At 46.3% G+C, this 25,075-nt stretch overlaps 1 protein-coding gene across 1 annotated transcript in view; it reads right to left on the bottom strand.

The window, feature by feature from the left end:
• Positions 1 to 25,075, bottom strand: part of RTN1 (reticulon 1) — a 179,680-nt gene that overhangs the window by 72,944 nt on the left and 81,661 nt on the right. Inside the window, exons 2-3 of the mRNA XM_054971529.1 lie at positions 23,082 to 23,801; positions 18,745 to 19,539 (exon numbers count right to left, since the gene is read on the bottom strand). Coding sequence (XP_054827504.1) covers positions 18,745 to 19,539; positions 23,082 to 23,801 — 1,515 coding nt within the window. The remainder of the gene's footprint in view (positions 1 to 18,744; positions 19,540 to 23,081; positions 23,802 to 25,075) is intronic.

A 25,075-nucleotide genomic window follows, 5' to 3' on the forward strand; every position in this document is an offset into this window, starting at 1 on the left:
GCCAGAAGAAGGTCACTTATGGGTCAGCAGAAGGTCTGCAGGAAGTCCATCCCCTATTGCTTAGGAAATTGATTGATTGGCACCAGGCGGTCTGCAGTTACGAACCAAAAAATGACCCAAACGAACCAGCCTAAAGTTCGTGGCGGTTCGTCAGAAATGGGATCTGATGAACCGTGGTTTGCGAACCACGAACCGACCTGGTTTGTGCTTAATTTTGGTTTGTATTTTGGTTCGTGCCCATCTCTACTCCTGAGCTTCACACCAGGCCAATTCTGCCCATTTGGGGCCCAAATCAGCCCGGCATGAAGTGGAGGATGACTCCCGGGCCTGCGTGATGGCATCACTCCTGGGAGTGACATCATCACGCCATGCCAGGAGCTCCCCCTGAGGGAAACATTCCCTCACCATCCCCCTTGTTCGCTAGGTGAGTGGTGGCTGGGGGATGGAGGCTGGGAGCAGGAGATCCCTCGCCCCACCAAGGAATCTAAAACCCTAATACTCTCTAGATGGTGACAGCACTCCTGATGGGCCAGCACAATCCAGTATCTCTATTATCCTGGGACTTCCTACGTCTCTGTGATATTTTGGGGCTCACAACCAAAGACATTCTAGTCCTGGGTAAGGCAGAGACCTTATCTACTGTTAAACATTGTCTTATTGATCTTGATTACAACAACACGGTGATACGAGCTCATAGAATTTGCTCGACCCAGTTTCTTGGTATCTTACCTCCACGGTCCTTACCATCCTACATGAGAAATTTAATGGCTTTTCATTATGTTCAGCCATTTGCCCTGGCTCGATTGAATACTAACCCCTTTGAAGTACTGAATGGCAGATTTTATCATATTCCATTCTCGGATCACCTTTGTTCTTGTGGTCGGGGTAAATTGGCACTTTGTCTCATAAAATACTAGAATGTCCTCTTTTTACTGTTTTTAAGAATCGTTGGATTTTATTTCTTTTAACTTGTGCTCGAATTAATAATTCTCAGGGGGAGGTTCTTCCCTATCTGATGCTAGATAGTAATACAAATATAACCTTGTTGTTTGCTAAATTTCTGTCCAGCATATTTTCCGTTAGAAATTAATTTATTATTCTATTAGTCGTTGCTCAAGATCATTTGATCATAGGAGCTCTGAAAAGGAAAGGTCTCTGATATTGAAGGCATTTCTTAATCATGAGGACAGAAGCAGAGATACTTTTATGAAAAAAGGAGCCATAGCAATACTGCCAAAATTTGCCAATGGTGCCAGCCTTCAACAAAATCAGCTATTATGGGATGCTGCATCACATGTCTCACCCAGACTGCTGGCACTCTAAAGCCTAGGTCTCCAGTTTAGAAATATAATTGTTCCCTGAAGATTGCCAGCCACTCAAAAGCATGACTATCAAAGCTTTTAAAAAATGGATTGTGGTTATGTTTTATAGCTGAGAGTTGTTATAGGGTTTCCAGTCCCCTGCTGGGAGAGGGGGGGAATCCCCTGACCCCAGCAGCTACCAGCTGTTATGCACAAACTTGTGCTTTAGGTGTCCCTAAATCACAATAAGAGTCAATCACAATAAGAGTCTCATCTTGGCAGCCTTGGGGGGGGGGGGCTTCAGATAACTGAGGTCCGTGGACAGAAAGGAATGTTTCCCCACTTCTGCACTCTCTCCCCTTTTTGCAGCCTTGAGAGAGAGAATGCCACAGGTGGCTGACCTAGCTTGCTACATTACTCAGTTTCTTCAAAAAGCATTTGTGTGACATTTCTACAGGTGCCTCTCTACAAGCAATATATTGTTTAGCCCTCAGTTCTTACAGAGTTTTAACATGTTTTAACATACATTCTTCTTTGATCTTCTTATTTCAAGTGTCATATTATTGCAGGTTGCATTACAAATACTACAATGGCTCCTGAGCATAGAAAAGGTGCAAGGCATATAATCCTGAAATGGTATATATAATACTGGTATATATAATACCGAAAGGCACAGAAATGGTATATAAAATCCCTTTCTTCAAATCCATATTCCTCACACCCTCTGTCCCATGCCACCACTCACCTGGCTTGGTGGGGTGGAGGTGCAGGGAATTGGCTGACCATGCACGTTCCACCTGGGAGGCATGTGGCCAAAATGGGTGCATGTACCCCCACATTGCTGGAAAATGATGTTATTTCCAGTGCAACACAAAAGTGATGGGTTACGTGGGGGGCTGAATCTCTGAAAACTGGCCTCTGCCTTCACACCATTTTTTTAAAAAATGGCCTCTATCACAACCCATCCCTTCTGCATTGTGCCAGAAAGGATGTAATTTTCCAGTGACATGGGAGCATGCGGGTGTTTTGTGCACGGGGTATGTACCTGCTGCTGCCCCTTCCCCAGGGGATCTAGCAAACCTGTGTTGTTAACAGGAACACAATACTGAGAAAAATGTCCCTTTTTTTCAAAGAAGTCTGCATTTTAGCTTGTAACTCAAGCAAAGTATCTTTCTTTATCTGGAAGTTGCTGGTTCAACCCCCAACAATGGTATTACTTGCCCCTGTGGCTTGCACCTTCTGGGAATTCTCACTCTACACTCCCAAGTGCATAAGTTCCGGTTCTGGTCACAATAGGATTTCTGCACATGCACACAGGAGCTGTCATCTGATAAGTCCCAAGGCTGTACTTCAGCATCCAAGACCTGGACGCCAAATCTGGACAGCTCTACGTAGTTTAAGCTGGTGATTTTAAAAATGTGCTCCAAGGCCCCTGAGCATGTTGCGGAGGCTCATTAGAGATTCCTCCTTGAGAAGAGGAATGGCAGGTTCATGAAAGACAGCTTGCCAACCATCACAAATCTCCACACCACGTGCAGCCATAGTGCCAGATGAACTTTTTAGTGCACTTTAAGTTAACGCGGGTGTGACAGGGTCATGCAGCTGGGGGACCACAGCTATCTTGGGGCCACAGGGACTACAGAAGAAACTTCAGGGGAAGGCCTCAGCCTCTATGCCGTGTTAGTTGTCCCTCCAGAGTAACTGGTTGGCCACCATTTGAGACAGAATGCCAGACAAGATGGAACGCTGGCCTGATCTGGCAGGGCTCTTCTTATGTTCTTAAATATAGAATAATATATTATTCTATATTAATAATAACACTTTGTAAACCGCTCTGAGCGGGCATTAAGTTGTCCTGAAGGGCGGTATATAAATCGAATGTTGTTGTTGTTGTTGTTGTTATTAATACTGCAGCCTGCAGGGAGCCAAGAGATGCTGGTGGAAAGGGTATCCAGGTAGCACTGAGAACACGGCTCTAGGAGGGCAGAGCATAACTCAGGTGGAATGGTTTTGGGGTTGACTACCCTAGGCCTAAGCAGGGCCTGGCCACCTCCTTGTAAGTGGTCATACTTGCCCTCACGATATTAAGGCTTACGAATATGGCAATATCATAAGCCCCTCTGCTCATGTGTTTAAAACACAGACAAGCTGCCTGGCTAGGGAGGAGATGGAAAAGTACTGGAATGTGAGAAGAGAAGGAAGACTAACTTAACCCCACACCATGGAGTTTGTGCATAACTATAGAACAAGGGAGGTCTCCAGAGGTACTTGGATGAATCCGTTCGCACACCCTGCCAGGTCTACCCTTTACCCACTCTCCTATTATAGCCTTGCCCATCCAGCCATCAAGGGACATCAAATAATCTTTTTACACCTATAGTTCCTCCCAGGAAGATCTAATCAAACCTTCCTAGTTCATTGTCCCACCTTGGAGACAGTTCACCAGCTTTATTGTCTCACCCTGGAGACAGTTTCCCAGTCCTTTGTCCCACCCTGGGAAGAACCATTACGGCATTTTTTTAGGGCAGAGACTCAGCCCTGCCTCAGGGCATGTTTCACAGTGTATATGACTGTTCTGCCATGTGCTCAGTGTGTGTGTGTGTTCTGGACCCTCCACATGCCCTCAGTTGGCAAGTCTGAGCCCGTCTCCCTCTTACTGGTCACTGAAGCTGCTCTCCCTCAGACACTCTCAATCTTCTGGACCTGGTAAGTCTAGTTAGCTGTGTGTGTGTGTGTGCTGTGTGTTTTGCGTGCAACTGATCTGTAATATATTAAATAAAAAACCCTTTCTGATTGAATATCTGCCTGCTTATTGGAAGAGTTCTCTAAAGGAATGGATCCTCGTAGACACTGGCGCACAAGATCCCATAGTTACTGGCCTCTCGCATAGCTGTCTTCCTTGCTTGCTATTCCCCCCACAAATTCTCTTACTCGCAAGGAGACCAGTAACAACCTCCTTGCCTTGACTTGTAGGTCCAGCATGTTCCTTCTGCCCAGCCTGTGATGGGCCCTGGTGCTCCAGGCCACCCACAGTGGGATTCGCTGTATCTACCCCTGTGGTCTGTTTTTATCCTCCTAGAAGTTCAAGGTAGCATATATGGTTCTTCTAGGGTTGCCAGCTCTGGGCTCGGAAATTCCTGGAGATTTCAAGAGCAAAGCCTGGGGAGGGCAGAGTTTGGGGTGGTGAGGGGCCTCACTGGGGTATAATGCCATAAAACCCACCTTCCAAAACAGCCATTTTCTCCGGGGCACTGAACTGTGTCACCTGGAGATCAGTTGTAATTCTGGGAGATCTCCAGCCACCACCTGGAGGTTGACTATCCTAGATTCTCCCCAGTTTTATCACATGAAGATCACAGCCTACTCCCATGCCTGTTGATGCAGATATGCTCCTACTGGCAGTGGCTGTTGGGGAAATGGTATTGCAGAGCTCTGCCCCCCCCCTCTGAATCCTTTCACCTGGAGATGCTGGGGATCGAACCTAGGACCTTCTGCATGCCAAGGAGATGCTCTACCACTGAGCCACGAACCCTTCTACCATTCCTTCCATTCTAGTGCTTACAACTGCATCCACCCTCCAGTATCCTCTGCAATGTTCAGAGCTTCCATGGCAAATATACAGGGATTCTTGAACCATGATTTAATGGGAACAGAGTTCTTTGTAAACAGAATCTCTGGAAACCATCTTTGACAGATAATGGGGTTTCTCTCTGCTATTTTACTATAGAAAAATAAACCAGATGGGATAGGATGCATGAGAAACTGATGCAGATAGCAAGGAATGATCAAGCCAACGTAGCTTCATGTTTAATTTCAGTTGCACAGACTCTCGTGTTGCTCAAATATGCCAGCAAACTGCTCGCTTTGTCCCCAACCCTCAACCACCTGCACCAATTCAAGCCATGAATTTTGTCTGGTTTGGAAAGAGAGACGGCGGCATTGCCTTGACAAGACGGCTGCAAATGAAAACCACTCCATATAAATTAAACTCTCTGGCAACCTCTGCGAAACAGGGCTGCTGGGAAGCTGCAAAATTCTGCTTCTCCATGGCAACGCCAACCATCCCTAGGCTGGCAAAGATTTCTAACGCAAACACAAAAGGCTATTGTTAGCCTCCCTGCTCTGTCTCTTCTGAGGTGAGATGTGCGGAGACAGGTAAGACTACAAGGACAATATAAACACAGGTATCCACCTGAGAAAGAGCTCACAACCTGCATGACCTGAAACCAACATGCAACAAAAAAAAATTAAATCTCAGCTTGAAAGGATCACTGGGGGGGCCAACAGATTGGAGAAAAATGCCCCCATCCATTTAATAGTGGCTTAATGTGGGGAAATGGGCAGCTGAAGCTTTTCATGGGACTAGCAGGTAAATAACATCCCATTATGATAATTTCAGGTGGGTAGCAGTGTTGGTTTGTAGTAGAAGAGCAAGATTTGAGTCCAATAGCACCTGGAAGACCAACAAGATTTCCAGGGCACAGGCTTTTGAGACTCAAAGCTCCCTTCATCAGGTATCTTTTGAGTCTCAAAAGCTTATATCCTGGAAATCTTGTTGGTCTTTAAAGCACTACATGACTCAAACATCCTATTAAGCTTCTGTTAAAGGTACAGGACACTTTTGTCTCCAGGAAGTGGGTAATCCTGGCCCACATTTAAATGCTATAAAGCAAACACTTCTCACCTTCAGGCTGTCCCCCAACTTGAAGTCCAAATTCTAAAGCTTAAAATAAAAAAAATGCAAGTAGTCTGCGCGCCTCAGATACTTGTTACAACCCGAGAGCCAACCTACAAGCGACGCCTGACACATGTTGGACACTTGTCAGCTTCCCTCAAGTTTTGATGGGAAATGTAGGCATCCCGGTCTTGCAGCTGTAATGGAGAGTCAAGCTGTAAAACCAGGATGCCTACATTTCCCATCAAAACTTGAGGGAAGCTGACAAGTGTCCAACCTGTGTAAGGCGTCACTTGTAGTTTCCTCACCTAAACCCAAACGGTGCCAGCAGAAATGGACTTTGCATCCTCCCAATCAATTCACTTGCATTTTGATTTAGAGGGCTCTATTGGAGGCTACTGAGCTGTATCACACAGACCCGTTCTGCTAACACCATGTTCCTGTTGCATAAGGAATGTTCAGAGCCACTAGCCCTGTTCACGTTACAGCAGACGTTACACGTTACACGTTACACGAGCCCTGTTCACGTTACCCTGCCTGTACAGGCATCCATCTGTATGGAAGAATCAATGCACATTCACTTTACAAATGAAATGGGGGCCAGTGAGGTTTAATTCAGCTGTACATGCACTGAACGTAACATGAGAATTACTCAGTGTGAATATAAAGAAAACTCGAGTGTACACTGTACACAGACTGTATGTACGTTCACTGTAACTTGTAAGCAGGGCTTCTGGCAAGAGGGGAAAGGGCAGGGAACAGATCTCTGATACCTAACTCATATTTTTTAGGTGTGTTTATAAGATGTCCATCTGGAAGATACGTAAGTGGTCACACTTGCCCTCACAATATTAAGGCTTATGATTATGGCAATATCATAAGCCCCTCTGCTCATGTGTTTAAAACACAGACAAGCTGCCTGGCTAGGCAGGAGATGGAAAAGTACTGGAATGTGGGAAGAGAAGTAAGACTAACTTAACCCCACACCATGGAGTTTGTGCATAACTATAGAACAAGGGAGGTCTCCAGAGGTACTTGGATGAATCCATTCGCACACCCTGCCAGGTCTACCCTTTACCCACTCTCCTATTATAGCCTTGCCCATCCAGCCATCAAGGGACATCAAATAATCTTTTTACACCTATAGTTCCTCCCAGGAAGACCTCATCAAACCTTCCTAGTTCATTGTCCCACCTTGGAGACAGTTCACCAGCCTTATTGTCTCACCCTGGAGACAGTTTCCCAGTCCTTTGTCCCACCCTGGGAAGAACCATTATGGCATTTTTTTAGGGCAGAGACTCTCAGTCCTGCCTCAGGGCATGTTTCACAGTGTATATGACTGTCCCGCCATGTGCTCAGTGTATTGGACCCTCTACATGCCCTCAGTTGGCATGTCTGAGCCCGTCTCCCTCTTACTGGTCACTGAAGCTGCTCTCCCTTAAACACTTTCTGTCTTCTGGACCTGGTAACTATAAAACCAAATCTGCAACTCTACAACATTCCTCCCTGTTTTTTTTTCTAGTTAGCTCTGTGTGTGTGTGCTGTATGTTTTTTGTGCAACTGATCTGTAATATATTAAATAAAAAACCCTTTTTGATTGAATATCTGCCTGCTTATTGAAAGGGTTCTCTAGAGGAATGGACCCTCATAGACATTGGCGCACAAAATCCCATAGGTACCGGCCTCTCGCATAGCTGTCTTCCGTGCTTGCTAATTCCCCCGCACATTCTCTTACTCACAAGGCGACCAATTCCAGTAACTGATGGTGGACTATGCTGTTCTACAAAGCACGTTCATCCGATCCAATGGGATTCTTCTTACAGTGCTTTCTTTTGAAAAAAGCTGCACTTAAAACTGTGATTGCATTAAATAGACGTTTTTTTTAACCTGCATTATCGTACCCTTGTCAGGAAGCCAAGATCAGCCGCAGGGTCCTTGTTCAATTTGCTTGTGTTCTGTGAAAAATAGCCTTTGAAAATGGAACATTTATGAGCATTTCAAATTGTTGCCAGCGTTACCTTCAGCACTCCGTTGTAAAAAAAGGTAGGCAAGCTTATTTCTCTCCTGCCAGTTTGATAAAAGCAAGGACACATCCAAGGAGACAATAAAAAGGTTTGGAAATAAACAGAAATTTCTTAGCAGTTTGGGGCAACTATTGTCTGTGGAGGGTCCAAGGAGTCTCAGGTGGCAGGCATGGCTATTCCCTTTTTCCTAACAGAAGTCTTGCCCTTTTTAACAGTTGCAATGCACAACAGGTAGATATTCACTAGGTGCAGACTCCTCCCATCATAGCGGCATAGTGGAAAAAGTCGCTTCTATTGGATTTTTGTCTGTTGAGCTCACACAAACCACAAGATCGGAGGCAATTCCAAAGCACCATCTGAACCTGCCCTACTCCACTAACCGTGGTTAGTTCAGGTCCCTCAAACCAAGGTATGAAGTGTGTTTATTAACCACGGTCATTCTAAACCACTGTTTCATTTTACATATGAACGCAGTGTCCCACCTTATTCCTGGCTTGTATTCCGCCAGTGATCTGTGCCCATCTCAGCAATAGAGTAGGGATGCCAACTCTGGCTTGGGAGATTGCAGGGGGGATAGCCTGGGGAAGACAGGTGTGGGAAGGGGAGGGAACTCAGCAGAGATGTGATGCTGTCTGCCCTCTGAGGCTGCCATTTTTTCCATAGGAACTAATCTCTGTTGAGATGAGACATAATTCCAGGAGAACTCCAAGGTGTTAGGTGGAAGTCTTCTGCATCTCCTACTACCCTGATCCTGTTCCTTTAAGTGGAGATACTGGGGACTGAACTCGGGTCCTTTGCCACTGAGCAGCTGCTCTCAGCACAGACAGCAACTTGGAATCATGCCCTCCCTCTGAGTGGAAATACACGTTGCGAATTACCTGGGGATGCTCAAGTGCAGGATTTGATGTGTATTCCTCAATTCATGTGCACGTTGTTCTTGCTTGGCGCACATGAAGGCGGCTGTCATGGGAGCTCCCTTTGTGTGACTGCATGTGTTTCCGGAGGGCAGAGCACCCATTCAGCTCTGTTTTCTCTGTGAGAACAAGTACTGTAGGCTCCTTTGCATTTATTTTAAGGTGTGAGAAAGTGTCAATATCTGCATTTCAATGAATGGACGTGGGGGAAACTGGGGTACTTTTAGCAGTTGAGGAGGAACTGATATTGAACATGTGAATGTATTCATGTAGAGCAAATTGAAGTGTGACTGTGTGAGTGAGTGTATGCGAAGTTGGAAGGGGGACACATGAAATGAAGTTTACTTGAGCACCCCTATGTACTTAGTAACATGTATTTCCACACCCTCTCTGAGAGTCTCTCTACATGAGACCTCTTACACGAAGATGCTCATGTGAAGGAAGATGCAAAGTTAGCCAGGAAGCGTAGTTTAAAAAGACAGAGGTAAAGACTCTGTCAATTTCCCCTCTCTACAGAGCAGGCAAAGATTGCTGCTCAGAGGGTTTGTTAATTTCCTCTTCGCCTCCCAGAAGGCTCTGTCAATTTCACCTCTCCTTCCAGAGGTGAAGCAAAAATTAACAAACCCTCTGAGGAGAGATCTTTGCTGGCTCTGTAGAGAAGGGAAATTGACAGAGCCTTTGCCTCTGTCTGTTTAAACGACGCTTCCCAGCTAACTTTGTGTCTCCCTTCACTTGACTTGTGCAAGAGTCTTGGGCAGAGAGACTCTCAGACTAGCAAAGGAAACCCACAGTCTGTAATGTTAACCCTTTCCACACTAATAACTATAAAAGCACCCTCCCGCTGCTGGCTCCAGTGCCTCCCACGCTCAAAGCAACAACCCTCTCAAGTGTCCCCCCCCCCAGTTACCTGCCACATTATCCTACTGTGAATGTACTGCAACTTGTACCACAAGAGAAACACACATACATGGGCCTTCTTGACTGTAGCTCATACCTCATGGAACAACAACACACCAGACGGAAAGTCCCCATACTTCTGACCTTCTGCAAACTATGCAAGACAGAAGTTTAGAGGGCTGTTTCCACACTACTCACCTTCATCCGGAACGCTGCGAAACGTCGCAAAAAACCCCGCAGAAGATAGCATCTTCTCACGCGAGTTTTGCGTGATGTCGCGCAAAACTTGCGTGAGACGACACTGTCTTCCGCGTTTTTTCCATGATGTTGCACAGCATTCTGGGTGAAGGTGAATAGTGTGGAAACAGCCGGGGTTTAGGGGTGCCTTTTCATAAACTAGTTTGCTGTGTTCCATTCTGTGTTACAGAAATTTTGTTATTGTTATTAATTGAAATATTATTGTAATTTACTGATTTTAAATCTTTGGTTTATTTGGTGGTTTGGTAATTAGCCTTGATTCAGAGAAAGGAAGAATATAAATGTTGTAAGAGAGAAAATTTAGCCATGACCTGGATAGTCCAGTTGAGCCTGATCTTGTCAGAAGATAAGCAGGGTCAGCCTTGGTTAGTAATTGGATAGGAGACCTCCAACCAAGACCAGGGTTGCAGAGACAGGCAATAGCAAACCACCTCTGTTAGTCTCTAGCCATGAAAATCCCACCTGGGGTCACCATGAATCAACTCTGATTTGAGGACACCGCCACCACCAAATAGAAACCTTAGGACCAGATCAGAGAAAACATGAGAGATGAATGACAATCTGACATCTTTTGGCATCTTTAGCATTCCTTAAGAATAGCCATGACCTTCCTACCAGTTGTGTATGTGTGTGTGAATCCCGCCTCCCACCTCCCTTTCCCAATAAACTCCCCTCCCCCCTGCCCCAGTTGGGTAAAAAGAAAGGCAGCTTTTTTTAGTTAATGAAATGTGCAACCAAATAGGGCATAAAGGGTGGAGTGGAATCCATGTCTTTGTTCAAGTGTCTTCCCATTCACATCTCAAGCAGGGGTAGGTGGGGCCTGGAGAGCTCACATAGAATCATAGGGTTGGAAGGGACGTCTAGGGTCATCTAGTCCAACCTCCTGCACAATGGAGGAAATTCACAACTACTTCCTCTCTCCACACACCCCAGTGACCCCTGCTCCATGCCCAGAAGGTGGCAAAACACTCCAAGATCTCTAGCCAAACTAACCTGTGAAAAGTTGCTACCTGACCCCAAGGTGGTGATCAGCATTATCCTGGGCAAGTAAGAAGGGCCATGAGAACTAAGTACTGATGTAACTCATTTTGTCCTCCCCCTCTTGATCTGCCCAGGTTCACCAAATCAGCATTGCTATCAGATGGCCATCTAGCCTCTGCTTAAAAACCTCCAAAGAAGGAGAGCCCCCCACCTCCTGAGAAAGCCTGTTCCACTGAGGACCGCTCTAACTGTCAGGAAGTTCTTCATAATGTTTAGCTGAAAACTCTTTTAATTTAATTTCAAACCGTTGGTTCTGGTCCAAGCTTCTGAGGCAGCAGAAAACAACTCTGCACCATCCTTTATATGACAGCCCTTCAAGTACTTGAAGATGGTTATCATATCGCCTCTCAGTCGTCTCCTCTCCAGGCTAAACGTACTGAGCTCCTTCAACCTTTCCTCATAGGACTTGGTCTCCAGACCTCTCACCATCTTCGTTGCCCTCCTCTGGACACGTTCCAGCTTGTCTATATCCTTCATAAATTGTGGTGACCAACACTGAACACAATACTCTAGGTGAGGTCTAACCAGAGCAGAGTAGAGCAATACCATCACTTCTCGTGATCTAGACACTATGCTTCTGTTGATACCGCCCAAAACCATATTTGCCTTTTTAGCTACCACATCACACTGCTGACTCATGTTCAGTGTATGGTCTACTAGGACCCCTAGATCCTTTTCGCACATACTACTGCCAAGACAAGTCTCCCCCATCCCATAATTAGGCATTTGATTTTTCCTTCCTAAATGCAGAGCTTTGCATTTCTGTTGAAATTCATTTTGTTTTAGCCCAGTTTTCTAGCCTGTCAAGATCATCCTGTATCCCTACTCTTGTCTTCGACCGTATTTGCTACCCCTCCCAATTTAGTATCATCTGCAAATTTAATAAGCGTTCCCTCTATTCCTTCATCCAAATCATTTATAAAAATGTTGAACATGAAAATGTTGAACTTTAGTTTTCTATAAAATGGGGGTACTTCTTTACCTAAAATATAGCGTGGAGAAAGTTCTTGTCAAACAAGAAAAAAAACCTGACAATTTAATCCCAGTTGGAGTGAGGAGGGAGTTACAGTTCAAATGCTTCCCATTGAAGCTGATGGAGACAAAAGAGAGAGAGAGATAATTTAATAAAGAAAACAAACTCCTGCAGTAAGGAAAATAAAAAAAGATTTTTAAGGTACACTATTTTTGTGCAACTCCTCATTCCGTTCCGGTTAAAATAAAACGATGGAAGAGGAAAACATTAGGCTGTTTTTCTTATTGCCACTGGATGGCAATACACGTTCAACAGAAAGAGCTTTTACTGGGGCTTCGGAGCTTGGGCAAATAGTAAGGACAAAGTGCAAGGCAGATGGACGGAAAAGAGAAGAGTGCTCAAACACCAGACCCCTCTCCAGTTATGAGCAGGGAGCAGTTTGGATGCATCAGAACAAATTCGGATGTTTCACTCCCAGGGCTTTTTTTCAGCAGGAACATGGTGGAATGGAGTTCCGGAACCTCTTGAAAATGGTCACATGGCTGGTGGCCCCGCCCCCTGATCTCCAGACAGAGGGGGAGTTTAGATTGCCCTCCACTGGAGTGGAGTTGGAGGGCAATCTAAACTCCCCTCTGTCTGGAGATCAGGGGGCGGGGCCACCAGTCATGTGACCATTTTCTCCAAGGGCAACCCACTGAGTTCCACCACCTCTTTTCCCAGAAAAAAAGCCCTGTTCCCTCCTATGGTTTCACTGCTTTCTTGCACGGTTGGAAAGAAGTCAGTCTCATCCAAACTGCTTGCCGTGGTCGCTGCCATTTTTTTACAACTGAAATTGTCACCATTACATTATTTCTAGCACCAGAAAATAATCCCAGTGATCTAATTACTTTTCTGCCTCCATCGTGTCTGCTAGTTCAAGTCCAGCTCAATTTGTTTAGATTGATTCGGCAGTTAACTACTCCTTCTACAGAGTCTAAAGTGGGAGACGATTCAATTTTTAGCTATGACTTATTTGCGACTTATTTTGCGGATAAAGTCTCTGTGCTTCATGCCGAACTGGCTGCCGAGTTTGTTTGTTTTATTTTATTTATTTATTTATATCTAGTAGCCTACCAGCAGCTCCGTCTGCATGGCTGGGTCCATTCTTAGACTCCTTCAGTCCACTTACTCCCGCAAATGTCAATGGAACCCTGATGGCTGTAAGGCTCATTGGACCCCTGTCCCTCTTGGCTAATTAAATCTTGCTATGATGTGGTTGGAAGTCCCTTCCGAGCAATTATTAACTGTTCCTTCACGTCGGGCCAATTTCCTAGCTCCCTCAAGGAGGCAATAATGAGATCTCTGTTGAAAAAGCCATCCTTGGATAAAGGGGAGCTTGCAAATTACTACCCAGTGTTGAATTTCCCTTTGGGCATTGAGAGGGTGGTGTAGGGTTGCCAGGTTCCTTGAGTCTCCCGGTGGGGGACTGGGACCCTGACACTTACCCTCCGAAGTCTTCAGTGTTTTTCCTTGTGCATGCACACAGTGCACCTGCACTCTCGGCGTGCATGATGACATCACTTCCGGGAAATGACATCATCATGTGGGTCAAAGGGCAGCCCGGCATCCACTCCCGTGCTCACCAAAGGGCTGAATTGCCCCCCAGGGGGCATGCCACTGGGGTATGCCCCCGCTGGCCGGGTAAGTGGGGGTGGGGAGGAGGAGGTGGGAGCAGGGGATCCCCTGCCCTGGGTGGAGGAACAGCAAGCCTAGGGTGGTGGCTGACCAGCTTTGGTTCTGTCAGTTTCACCTCCCCTTCTGGGAGCCAAAGAGGAAATAAACAACCCCCCTGAGGAGCTATATTTTCAAGCTCTATAGAGAGGGGAAATGGACAAAGCCTTCTGATCTGTTTTTTAGAACTCGGGTGTCCCGGCTAACATTGCACCTCTTTTTACTTGAGCGTCCTCGTGAAATTTGTCTCATTTAGAGAGACTCTCAGTGAGGGTGGATATTGGGGATGAGCGTTCATCCCGACGGAAACTGTTGTGAGGTCCCACAGGAAGTGATCCTGATGTTTTTTTACATATGCGCCCTCTAGAGGGTTTTGTTAGGAGGTTTGGGGTTGGATGCTACCAGTATGCTGACACGGAACTCTCCTTCTACTTGATAAGCAACCTGAAGCAGATATCTCTTCCCTGGCCCAGTGCCCGGATGCCGTAGTGGCTGAGGGGTAACTAGCTGGCTGAAGTTAAATCCTTTCAAAACTGTGGCTGGGATGGACTTCTGCTGTGGTGAATTGGTCACTCTCATTACTTGAAGGAGCCCAGCTTTCTGCTGTGGACACCGTGAAGAGTTTGGAGTTTGGCTTGATTCTAAGATTGCCACGGACAAACAAGTATCCATGGTGGCTAGAACAGCATTTTCCCATCTTCTCCAGGCCCAACAACTTCCCCCATATCTCTATCTCAATCTGACCTTGGTTCATTGATCCATGCAACGGTCACCTCTCGTTTAAACTACTGCAACTTGCTCTACGTAGGGTTACCCTTGAAGATGCTCCGGAGACTTCAGTTGGTGCAGAATGTGGCCACTAGATTGCTGACCAAGTCACCATAGTCAATTCATATAACACCAATTTTAAAGCAGCAGCACTGGTTACCAATCAGCCTCCGGATCCAATTCAAGGTGTTGGTCCCCACTTTTAAAGCCCTTTACAGTCTGGGACCCTCATACCTTTGGATCTGCCACTCCCAATCCCCCTGCTTGCTTTGTTCATCTTTGCAGGGCTTGCTGGTAGTTCCTGGCCCCAAGGTGACACGACTTTCTTCCGTGAGGAAGAGGGCCTTTACGATTGTGGTGCTTTCGTTTTGGAATGCACTGTCAAAAGGCACTCATGCTCAGCAGGACCTTTTGATGTTTCAGAAACTCTGTAAGGCAGATCTATTCCTTTGCTATCTAATATTCTTTTGAGAGGCAGAACAAATTGCTGTACGTTTTTCTCTTTCTGAAATTTGTATGTTATTCGCAAGTTGAGGTTGGGACTAGAGTGGTTTTTAATTATTGCCCATTTCCACACGGCTTACCTTGTTCCGGAAAACAGCGAAATCTCACGCGAAATCGCGCGAGAAGACACTGTTATCGCGCGAAATCACGCAAGAAGACGCTGTTATCACGCCAGAAGACGCGGTAACAGCGTCTTCTTGTGAGATTTTGTGAGAGATTTTGCTGTTTTCCGGAACAAGGTAAGCCGTGTGGAAACGGCCATTGTCTTAGGTTGCTTTATTGTGATTTTATTGAATATTATATTTTTGTATTGTTTTTAACTGTTGTAATTGTTGTGAACTGCTTCAAGACCTTAACTGAAGAGAATCGGCATAAAAATTGAATGAATGAACGAACGAATGAACGAGCAAACAAATAAATAAAAATAGCTTCCATCGGCTCAAATGCAACCCCCCTCCAAACTCTGAGGTATACTCCTATGCCAAATATGTAAGTAGAGGGTAAACATGCCTTTACAACTGTAATCCAAGATTTTTCACAGCACTCTCCGCTGCCCCCCACCACCACTGGTCTGCTGCCTCCATTAAAGGAGGCCATTCCATTGAACCAAGACTTACCATTAGAAGTTTCTGTGTGCTTCATGACCTTGCTTCCCTCACTGTTTACTTCCCTAATTTTAGGTGGGTTGTTGGTCTGCAGTCTACCAGCAGGATTCGAGTCCAATAGCACTAAGACAAAGGTGCTACTGGACAGGGTATAAGTTTCAAGAGTCAAAATTCCTTCCATCAGGAGCTTTGATTCTCAAAAGTTTATACCCTGTAAATCTTTTTTTGGTTTTTAAGGTGCCACTGGACTCGAATCTTGCTCTTCCCTAATTTTGTCATTGTTTGAGCTGATTACCTGGTGCCACCAGGGTGTGAGAGGGCAGGGGAAGCCACAGCCCCTCCTATGTGATTGACATCCATTGCCCACCCTCTGTGAGCCTCAGAACGGGGAGGAAGTGGATTAGGCTGCACCTAAATGCTTTTCTCCACTTCCCAGCCTTCTGCTCAGGAGACAAGGGCTGAGATTTCCTCACTGGCCTCCCACTCCAGCCTTTTAAGACCAGTCTGGCTCTCTGCACAGGCCCTGCCCTTCCATCTACCTCCCCAGAAGACCTGGGGACTGGACTTCCAAAAGCTGATCGCCTGCCTTCCCCTTAAAGCACCGCCCTTGGGCCTGCATGGCCCCTTCTAGCTTTCTGACAGGCAACTGCCTGTCACCACCTTCATCTGTGGACAGTCCACTTTACTCCTTCCCTCTCCAGCTGCTGCTCAGCTAAGTATCAGCTGGGGATTTAAAGGGCCAAGCTGCCAAGCTGCAGGCAGCTCCTGGCCCTGGTCGCTCTTGCTCGCCCTGCCAATGACTCAGGCGTGGCACTGCCAACCAACGACAGTCACATACAGGCCCGCTGGGCTGGACTGGAAGGGCCTCTCCAACAAATCAGGTGCCCTGTTGGGCTTCTATCTTTCCTCCCCCATATGCAGGATTGACAAATCTGGCTTGGAACATTCCTAAGGATTTGGGAGAAGTACGTGGGGAGGAACTTCTGTTTCTCCTAGACTCTCCCCTTATGTACCTCGGAGGGCTCTTAGATCTGCAGGTAAATACCTACCGGTGGTCCCTGGCCCCAGGGAGGCTCGGCTGGCCTTGACCAGGGCCAGGGCATTTTCTGTCCTGGCCCCAACCTGGTGGAACTCTCTGTCGGAAGACACTCAGGCCCGCCAAGATCTTGTATCTTTTCGGCAGGCCTGTAAGACAGAGATGTTCCGCCAGGCATATGGTTGAGGCCAGCACGGGATCCATCTAATTAGCCTCCCTGCCGGTCTCCTGCCAGTGGGGGGGGGGGAGCATATGGTCCATCTGCCTCCCCATGCTTGAAGAGTTAGAGGTTCACCAACCCACACCTCCACCCTTTTCTGCCCTTGTGTATGGTGGGCAGGGACAGGGGGAAGGGTGCACCACCTGGAATGCTGAAATCCACGTTGGTACTAAGATGTATTTTATTGGTTTTATTTATTGCAATTTATTTATGATTGTAACCCGCCCTGAGCCTGCTTGCGGGGAGGGTGGGCTAAAAATCTAATCAATCAATCAATCAATCAATCAATCAATCAATCAATCTGTGGTATGCCATAAAGTCTGCTCTCTGAAGCTGCCCTTTCCTCCCAGGGAATTGAAGTCCAACCCCCTCCAGGAGGTTGGCAACCCTACCCAAGGAGTATCCACCAGTCATGTGGGGTGGTTCCGTCATGCCCTGACACAGAATTATTGCCCAGTACCAGAACCAGAGCACTTTTGCAATAGCAGCAATTTTAAAATGGGGGCGGGGGGGTGGGCAGGAAAGTCATCAGTGGCCATGGAGGTGAAGTGATCAGGAACTTCACTTGCAACTGTTTGAGGAAATCAAGCAAATTTGCCTGCCAATCATGTTCTTGTTGACAGATGAGGTCTGGGATGATCTGTGCTTGAAACTCAATTCCCAGACCGGTTTGGGTCAGAACCATGGCACACAGGGGAGTTAAGTCTTTCCTGCCGTACCACTTTCCCAAGCTGAAGTAGCCCAAGCCAAAGTACCAGTGGACTTAGCCCTGTTAGTCTGTAGTAGCAAAATAGAAAAGAGTCCAGTAGCACCTTTAAGACTAACCAACTCTACTGTAGCATAAGCTTTCGAGAATCACAGCTCTCTTCATCAGATGCATCTGACAAAGAGAGCTGTGGTTCTCGAAAGCTTATGCTACATTAGAGTTGTTTAGTCTTAAAGGTGCTACTGGACTCTTTTCTATCAAGCCAAAGTTGGCAACCCTAGGGAGAAGGATGGGCCAGTGGTCTTTCCAGGGCTCTTCAGACCTCCCAGCCTTCTCCTACTTCCATTGCCCGACAGAAGAATTGGTGCTGGGTGTATGTAGGGGGCTGTGGCTGAGATAAAATGCATCAGTACTGGTTAAGTGTGAGTGAGCATAAGAAAGCCACATCACACAGATTCCAGGAAGAGAAGTGTGAGTGAGCCCAAAGCAGCTCTTGTGGGGTGGAACTGTGCTGCTGTGGATAGAGCACAGAGGGTTCTGGGTTCAAGCCCCAGCATCTCCACTTTAATAGGGTCAGGTAGTATGTTGTGAAAAATCTCTGCCTGAGATCACAAACGACTTCTGCTAGTCAGAGTAGACAGTGCTGACCTCGATAGACCAAGGGTGGGCCTCGGTATAAGGCAACTTTGTGCAATCATCTCTCAAAATTAGCAAATTCAGGTTTGCTCCCTCTACTGATTGTGCTTTCCAGTTCCATGGAAGGTAAGAGCAGAACCACAAGTGACAAAAGGCACAGATTGGACACTTGTCAGCTTCCCTCAAGTTTTGATGGGAAATGTAGGCATCCTGGTCTCGCAGCTTCGCTCTCTGACTGCTGTCCAACGGACTTTTCAACTGTCACTTGTCCAACATTCCGCCAAGCTGCCTACATTTCCCATCAAAACTTGAAGGAAGCTGACAAGTGTCCAATCTGTGCCTTTTGTCACTTGTGGTTCTGCTCTTAGATTCCTCCTGTATCCATTAGATCGAAATAGCCCCTACCACACCTCCCTTGGTTACCTTAAGAAAAATATCCGCTACTGTTCAGACAGTTAAAACATACCCACAATTACCTTTTTGCTTATTTAGAAACGGCAGTGGCGGGGAAGGCCAGGGACTTCTTGTCACCGGGCCCTTGGAAGGCATCTGGCTTGTGACTGTGGCTGCCGCCATGTCGGCTGATTTCTTCTGAGCTATTTTGTTCTTTGTCTCTTCAGCAGCAATGGAGGAGGAAGACAGGTCAACATTTGCTTTTGGTGTGGCAAAGGAACACTTCAGGTAGGAGGCAGAGTCCGCAAGGTTTTCCCTGTTCATCCTGCTCTCCTTGGAGCTATTTACATTGTAATTGGAAGCCCCCCGGCTTTCGTTTCTGGAGTTGTTCTCCTCTTGGATGATGTCCATGATGACAGGCTTCATCAAGGGGGAGTCGTGCTCCCGCTTTGGGCTCTCCTCAGAGGCCGAAGAAGCATCGCAGGACTCGATGATGAGCTCGCTGTCCAGCTCGGCCTCTCGTTCTTCCCTCAGAATGCTGTACTGTATGGAAGGAGAGGCCGGGGAAGGCGGTGGGCCTCCGGCGTGGCTGAAAGTCATGTAGTTGGAGTGGAGAACCTCTTCGGCAGCTAAGGGGTCTTCTGAGACCAGCTCTATTTCCGAATCACCGGATTCAGCACTGCTTGCCTCGTTGTCTAATGGTGGTCCGCCAGCAGGAAGACTCGACTTGCTTTTGGGGTCTTGTTTTTCTGTCACGGTCACAGGTGACGGTTGACCTTTGGGGCGTTCGTAGGAAAAGCCCTTTGCTTCTTTAATGGCATTGATGAGTTCTTCCTCAGACAGGCTTCCTTTACCTTGGGACTCTGAGCCAGACAATTCTGCAAGTTCAAGTGAAGACGAACCGGAAATGGGAAAGAAGGAAAGAAGAAGGAGATGAAACAGGATAAGAGAGGATGGCAAAATCAGAAAGAGAGCGGGGAAATATTCTCCAGAAAGTATAAATAAATAAGTAAGTAAGTAAGCAAATAAATAAAGTCCTGAAAATATCAGCAATAAGACCTTTTCTAAGTTAGTGCAAGAGGCAGCAAGCCTTTCCTTCATATGCATGAGCCATTTCCACATCTGGAATTCATACATATCTGCAGGGGTCATTTCATAGAAAAAGAGCTGGAGGAACTCATTAGCATAACTCATTAGCATATGCCATGCCCCTTGACATCACCAGAAATGTGTCATTAGCATAACTGATTTGCATATGTCGCACCCCCTGACTTCACCTACCCTGCTGTTTTGGACCCAATCCTGGCCCCAAAATGGCAAAAAGGGGCTGAAAATGGCCCCAAATGGGCCCCAAATGGTCAGGATCGGGCCGCTCCTGAGCGCTAGAGTGATCCACCACCTGTCAGAGGCCCGATCCAGGCCATTTCAGCCCCAATCCAGGCTGAAACAGGCCCAAATGGCTGAGAGTCAGGTAGCCGGGGCCACATGACATGTGACCTCTTTGGGGAACTGCCGGAACTGCGTTCCTGAGCATTCCCCCTCAAAATGAGCCCTGCATATCTCACATGAGTTCTCACTTTGTATATTGCAATGGCATTTCAATGTCTTTGGACATACATGAGAAATATAGGGCAACCTCTAGGATCAGGGTAGATGAGAGAGTGCTGGAGATGTATGGTGTGTATTATGTATGTATGTGTACACTGTCAAGTTGCAACTGACTTATGGCAACCTCATCAAGGGGTCTTCCAGGCAAGTGAGGAGCAGATGAGGCTTACCATTTCCTTCCTCTGCAGAGACTTCCTTGGTGGTCTCCCATCCAAGTACCAACTCTGCTTAGCTTCTAAGATCTGATGAGATCAGGCTATATCATGCCACCTTCCCACCCATGGTGTGTCTCTGTACATACAGCAGACTTTTCATGGGTGCAGAAGCAAGCACACAGGTTAGGCACAGCTAGTCCCAGACAATGCCCCTGATCCCAAATCTCTAAGGGCCATCTTACATGATACAACATACACGAGTCAGCTATGGAGAGTCGCACTCGCAGACATACTGCAGATGCAAGCTCTGGGGCAAATAATGCCCCCCCCCGCACTGTTCAGGCTCTGGAAAATGGCATGGGGGAGGCAGGAGCCCCTCCTCCTCACACACCATGGTGTAGATCCAGATAATGGATTGCTGAAATATGGGAATTTGCAGCTGCGATATGGGAACCTGCAGCTGCAATATGGCTGTGGGTCCCTGTGGTGGACTTGCGTATGTTGTAACGTGTAGTTAAGAACATAAGAAGAGCCCTTCTGGACCAGTCCAGGGATTCACCTAGTTCAACATCCTGTTCCATACAGTGGGTAACCAGTTGCTCTGGAGGGCCAACAAACTGGGCATGGAGGCCAAGGCTATCCCCTGAAGCTGCCTCCTGGCACTGGGATTCGAAGGTTTACTGCCTCTGAATGTGGAGGCTCTCTTTAGTCACCATGGCTACTAGCCATCGATGGAACTGTCCATCATGAGCCTATCTAACCTCCTTTTATAGCCATCTATCTCTGTTCATGGCCACCACTTCAGGCCTTTTCACATTTCCATTTTGTGTAAAGCAATGTGGGGGCAGCGGTTTCAAACAGTATTTTCCGCTGTTGATGAACGATATGTGACTCGCTGTGGCCATTTCAAACAGCACCACTTTTTCTGGCATGGGAAGTGGCTACCTCCCCTCTCATGGGCCTCCAGGGATTGTTGTATTTTTTTTAAAAAAAATCAGCACAAAAATATTGCTATAGTGTTGTAACAATAGATGCAGCAGGTTCTCTGAATTCCCAACTTTCATTAAAAAAAAAAGTCTGTACTTCTTGTGGAGATATAAGAGGAAATGTCTATCTCCACAAGGGAAGGGGTTAGAGACTTACATCTATCATTACAATGTTGTATCACTATAGCACTAATTTCCCCTTATTGACTTTCTGCGTGAGACAAGGGAAAATGAACTGATGATTTGTGGTTTTGATTTTTAAGAAGATAAATTTGGGGAAAATAAATAGAAGGGGGGCAGTATGAAAAAGGTATATTTTGGAGATATTAAAACTAAAAAGTATAATGTTTGTTAAAATATGATAGGTGTAGAAAAAATGGAAAATGAAACATTATTTTTGTTATTTTTAATCTTTGTTCTGCTTTTTTTCTCTTTGTATTCTTTTTTCTTTACTTTTTTCTTCTATTTCTCTGCCTTTTTTACTGGGTTTTTAATCTTATGAATAAAATAAAAAATTCTAAAAAAAACCCTATAGCACTAATTTATATACGTTCAAAAAAAAACCCACAACCATGCTGGAACTGGGCAGGCAAATTTTAAAAGCCACACTGTCGGAAGCACTATGGAGAGCCAGTTTGGTGTAGTGGTTAAGAGCAGCAGGACTCTAATCTGGAGAGCTGGGTTTGAGTCCCCACTCCTCTGTTTGAAGCCAGCTGGGTGACCTTGGGTCAGTCACAGCTCTCTCAGAGCTCTCTCAGCCCCACCCACCTCACAGGGTAATTGTTGTGGGGATAATAATAACATATTTTGTAAACTACTCTAAGTAGGTGTTAAGTCACCCTGAAGGGCGGTATATAAAACAAATGTTGTTGTGGTTGTTATTTCAAACAGTACTCTGCAGCGAATAGGAAGCATATTGAAAACATGAGAACAGAAAAATAGTTATTCAGAAAACAGCTCAACCCTGCATTACAAACAGGCAGGGGTCAATTCGTAGAAAAAGAGCTGGAGGAACTCATTAGCATAACTCATTAGCATAACTGATTTGCATATGCCATGGCCCTTGATATCACCAGAAGTGTGTCATTAGCATAACTGATTTGCATATGCCACACCCCCTGACATCACCTATCCTGGCTGTTTTGGACCCAATCCTGGCCATTCAGGGACGAAATTGGGCCCAAAATGGCAAAAGGGGGCTGAAAATGGCCAAAAAGGGGCCCAAAATGGTCAGGAATCAGAGTGGGCCACTACTGAGTGGTAGAGTGATCCACCACCCGGCAGAGACCCAATCTGGGCCATTTTGGCCCCAATCCGGGCTGAAACAGGCCCAAAATGGCCGAGATTCAGGTGGGCGGGGCCACCTGACATGTGACCTCTTTGGGGAACTGCTAGAACTGCGTTCCTGCGCGTTCCCCCTCATAATGAGCCCTGCAAACAGGACACAAGCAGCTTTGCTTGAAAAAGTAAAATAAAATCCATTCTCAACTGGCCGCTGAACTGGTTGTGTCTGAAATGGCACAAAAAATCCACTAGCAACCAGCAGTCAAAAGGCTGTATGAAAGGGGCCTTAGTTTAGCCCTAAGTAACCCAGCTAGACTCTTATCACAGTGTAACTTATCTGCAAGTTACCCTAAATGATCCACACCCCCGAATGCAGATGCTTTTTACCTGTTCCTGATGAAGGTGGTGTAATGGAACCCGGGCTATCGTCTTCTGGCTCAGAAACAGTCACTGTCGGCACTACTTCGTGGCTTGGTTTGAGGCCCAATTCTTGTTTTTCTGGAATTTTCTCCTTGGTGGCAGGCTCCCCTTCTATACTTTCTATCTCAGTAAGAGTAATCTTGACCGGTGCTTCTACTGAAACATGGTATTGATGGTCACCAAATGTCTCTGACGGGAAAATAGTCCCCTCAAATAAATCTGGCTTTTTGGCCACAGGTTGTTCCTCAAAAGCTGTCCCTTTGGGACCAGTTGTATCTCCCTCAAACTTATTAATCCAACTCGGGGGGCCCACATCTCCCAAGCCTGTGTCACACCGTTCTTGGTATTTGATCTCTTCTGATCTACTGATGTCCATGTATTTATAAGCTTCTGATTTCATTTGCTCCATGGGATCGGCAAAGGTTTTGTTTACATCAGTGGATTCCGCTGGGGTCATCTCTATTCCTGAATCAGAGCTGAACAAACCGCGAGATTCGAAGGCAGTCCCATCCTGGGCATGAAACCCTTCGGTGCTTTCCTCTTTTGGCAGAATTCCAGTGAAGTAAGACGAATCCTGAGGAGAAGTATAGAGGTCGTCGGAAATCAGGGAGGTGTAAAAGGAGCCGTTGCCCCTGTCTGATGCCTTGGAAGAACTGAAATCATAAAGATGAGATGCCGCCATGCCTCCTAAAACACACAGAAATAACATTTTGTGAGGAAAAACTTCTTATCCGGCTAAGATTTTCTTACTCATATTTAGTGGTATCCTTAATATGGCAGTGTGTGTGCAAAGTAAAGGCCTGCATATTGTAGGACCCGTGAAGGTGGGTTGAAAATATCTCTCTATCTACACATCATCTCCCCCACACACACACTGCTTACAGTATCATAATCTCCCTCAAATCAGAAATCAAGCAGCATCTGTAAGACTATCAAAGTTTATTCCAGTATAAGCTTCTGTGTCTTAGGCACCGCTTCTTCTGATGTGTGGGAAACAGCTATTTTTACACAAACATTTATAACCAAAACGACAGAAACTGCCACACCAAACATTGTCAAGGCTGAAAGACAGATTATTGCCCTCACTACACAGTATCCCTCAGAGCATGGTACTGCTTTTCCCCACAGGAATCAATAACAAGTTTTCATTTGCATAGGTAAGAGTAATGTGGCAGGGGTCCACAAATCGGTAGGTAGGCTTCCCAATTGCCTGGTTCCAGTGAGGAATTCTCCAGCCCCATCTCCCACCCTTGAGAAACTGAGAGTGGGAGAAAAAATGGCTTCCATAGTGATGTTCTAGGAATTTCTCCTAGTCTCTAAGGTCTTTACTATAGAGATTAGGGGAAATTGCTAGAGCATTTTCTAGAATTAGGGTTTCCAGGTCTACCACAACAGGTCTCTCCACACATGTCTGAAGAAGGGAGTTCTGACTCTCGAGAGCTTACACTCTGAAAATCTTGTTTGTCTCTAAGATACCACTAGACTCAAATCCTGCTGTTCCACTGCAGGCCAACATGGCTAGCCACCTAACTAACAGGTCTTCTGCTGGCAGCCCCCAACCCCTGTTGCCACTCTGTAGGGCAGTGGAAGAAAAATGAGGAGAAATTGCTGTTGGTGCAATTTCATTGGAAATTCTACGGTTTACCATCAAGTTTCTGATGAATCCTAGAGTGCTGAGCTATGTGATGCCACTTCCAGGTTAACCCTGGAAGTGCTGTAACACTGACCCCACAATAGCACCACCATTTCCCCACCCCCCGTCCCCCAGTCTCTGGGTCCCCATTGGGAAGAAGGGGAAAAAGTGTCATCAACCTGTAATCGATATATGGCAACTTCTCATGGAGTAAGAAATGAACAGAGGTTGTTTGCCATTGCCTTCCTGTGTGTAACAATCCTGGTCTTCCTTGGTGGTCTATCATCCAAAACTAACCATGGCTGACCTGCTTAGCTTCCAAACTCTA

The sequence above is a fragment of the Eublepharis macularius genome, chromosome 2 (assembly GCF_028583425.1).
Source record: "Eublepharis macularius isolate TG4126 chromosome 2, MPM_Emac_v1.0, whole genome shotgun sequence".
In the NCBI taxonomy this organism is placed as follows: domain Eukaryota; kingdom Metazoa; phylum Chordata; class Lepidosauria; order Squamata; family Eublepharidae; genus Eublepharis; species Eublepharis macularius.